Source organism: Montipora foliosa, chromosome 11 (genome assembly GCF_036669935.1).
Source record: "Montipora foliosa isolate CH-2021 chromosome 11, ASM3666993v2, whole genome shotgun sequence".
NCBI lineage: Eukaryota > Metazoa > Cnidaria > Anthozoa > Scleractinia > Acroporidae > Montipora > Montipora foliosa.
Window position 1 is genome coordinate 19,961,375 of NC_090879.1, and position 2,500 is coordinate 19,963,874.

The following is a 2,500-nucleotide window of genomic DNA, read 5'->3' on the forward strand; positions in this document are numbered from 1 at the left end:
TGAATCTCTGATAGATCACAAAATGGAAATTTACCTCATTTGCCTCAGACTGAACATGAAACAAAAATGAATTTGAAGCCTGCTTAACACGGAAATTCACCAGAATCTTGTAGCAAGACCACACACAACCAATGAAATATGCCTACAAATTAAAAGATGACCTTAAGAATAAGTTTAAACATGAAAGACTCCTAAAATGCCAGAACAGGACTGACACCTGCACAAGACTGACATATTATACATGAAAGAGCAATTATCAGGATCAAAGAAAAACAGGTGAGGTTATTTCCACATATCAGTCTTCATTTCACTTTTCATTCAGCAAAAGACTTCAAGGAAATAATTTTGTGTAAGCACACTGTACATAAAATGGTCCTTTACATTTAAGTGTTGGGTTTGCAGTCATCACTCATGAATGCTACTTTAGCAAAAAGACAAAGGAAAGCCTGAAAATTTTGGGATCATATACACAACACATTGGTGGAAATACATGTACATGTATTTTTGCTATTTCTGATAAATAATTAAGCATTCCCCTCAGGGTGAGATGAAAATTTAATTCCAAGATCAGCTGGGAAAGCTATTACTTCCTCTTTCTAGCCCAAGTCTCAGAGGAGCTGGTCCAAAATAGTTTTAGTCTGAATTTAAAAACTCATTAATAATTTGTGACTCTGTTAACCTATAAGGTCACCATAAAATGATGGGTTAAGATTCTTTGTTGAACAAGACTTACTTTGATAGAGAGAATAGTAACAGAGACTAACACAACAGTCATCATCAGAGTCCTCATGTTCATTTTGTCCACGGCTTCACCAAGAGGAAAATTTGGCTACAATACGACAAACAACAAAATAAGCTCTGAAAATTAGCCACTAGTTAAGAGAGACCATTTTCATTGAAGGGAAGTCAACATTTGTCAAACAATCAAAATTTCAACTTTTGTGCACAATGACTAGAGGTTGGCAAAACAGCAACACAACTTTAGTGTATTGAAGGAAAACCTGGGGCCTGTTTCTCGAAGGTCCCGATAACTTTACGGTGTCGAAAGGCCATTTATGAAAATGCCTTCCACTTGTTTTGATAAGGTTGTCTTTTAACATGTTTTAAAAATAACAAAAAGCAAAATGATTAGAAGTTTGATGACTTAAAACATCTATGTTCTCAAAATACAGAGAGCATTGTGACACCTGGAAAAGGCCCAAAAAGGTTCGGGACTTTCAAGAAATGTGCCCCTGGAACAGGCGCTACTTCCTTAATTTCTTCGTAAAGTTCAATGATACCAAATTTTATTCACCACTGACTAACCAACCTGATGTACAACTGTACAGTACCCCAGGTACTGCGTTTGTCTAAAACTCTCACAATCAATAAAATTTAATCAAGTACTTACATTGTTCTTCAGCATGAGTTTCAGTTCAGGTATGTAACTGATGGCTCCAACAGCACCCAAGAGGTTCACACAGAAATCAAAAACTTGCAAACAAAAGAATGGCAGGAGATAACTTGGCTGACGCTGAAAGACAAAAACATGTACATATACTCCTCTAAAAATGTGAATCTTACACCAAGTTTGCAGGAGACAAAAAAATTATATCAAAAGGGTATGAACCACAACAAAGTGAACCAAGGTTAGTAAATAACCAAGGCTTGCATTCTGGGAGGTACAGCAAATTTGACAACAATAATAAAATTTTTATTATGGAAACTTACTGTAATGGCTCCATATATCAGCAAAACTGTGATGAGAAAGGAGAAAAACGCAATGGCCAGTGCCACAGAGTTGTCAGCTAAAAAAAGACAGCAAAAATCTGTCAACCATTGCAAAGCAGGGTTATACAACTAACCGAACACTTACACTTGCATGTACAAGAGATTCTTACCTGACCTAGGTGCAGTACCATAGGTTTCAAAATACCTTTCTTCATAAAGTTCTGGATGCAATAACATCTGAGTTAAAACCACTACACCAGCAATATGGATCAACTGAAAATAAAACCACAGATGTACATGTAAGCATGTCTTGCCAAAAAGACAGCAGTTTTTGTGGAAGCAGTAGTCTTCAAGTTTGCATAAGAAAGATGTGTACAGGGTTCATGCTGGATTTTGCAAGTTTTCAAGGAATTTTTGTCAGAAGAGTTCCATACCATACACGGTGGTTCAGTGTTTTCTTTGCTGAAAAAGCCACCTTGATGTTCTTTCCAATGTCCTGCGAGTTAAGTGCATGCACAGGCATTTTATTTTTTGCATTTTATCATTCCCCAACAGTTAAATTTGGGTTCAACTCTTGAACCGCCTCTTTAACTTAGCATGATGCAATCTCAACAATTTTAACCCCAGCAAAAATTCAAGGAGTTTTAAGCAGTTTACCACCTGATCCTTTTTTTCAAGGGCTTTTCAAGTGCCCTGGGAGTCCAAAATTAAATCCCAGGGCTTTTCAAGGACTTCAAGGAGTAGCACGAACCCTGTGTGTAACTGTTTGGAGGGAAGCAATAATAAATTT

At 36.8% G+C, this 2,500-nt stretch overlaps 1 protein-coding gene across 1 annotated transcript in view; it reads right to left on the minus strand.

Moving 5' to 3' along the window:
- LOC137974917 (lysosomal-associated transmembrane protein 4A-like) overlaps positions 1-2,500 on the minus strand; it is a 4,769-nt gene that overhangs the window by 1,031 nt on the left and 1,238 nt on the right. Inside the window, exons 2-6 of the mRNA XM_068821926.1 lie at positions 1,881-1,983; positions 1,711-1,787; positions 1,391-1,513; positions 734-829; positions 35-142 (exon numbers count right to left, since the gene is read on the minus strand). Coding sequence (XP_068678027.1) covers positions 35-142; positions 734-829; positions 1,391-1,513; positions 1,711-1,787; positions 1,881-1,983 — 507 coding nt within the window. The remainder of the gene's footprint in view (positions 1-34; positions 143-733; positions 830-1,390; positions 1,514-1,710; positions 1,788-1,880; positions 1,984-2,500) is intronic.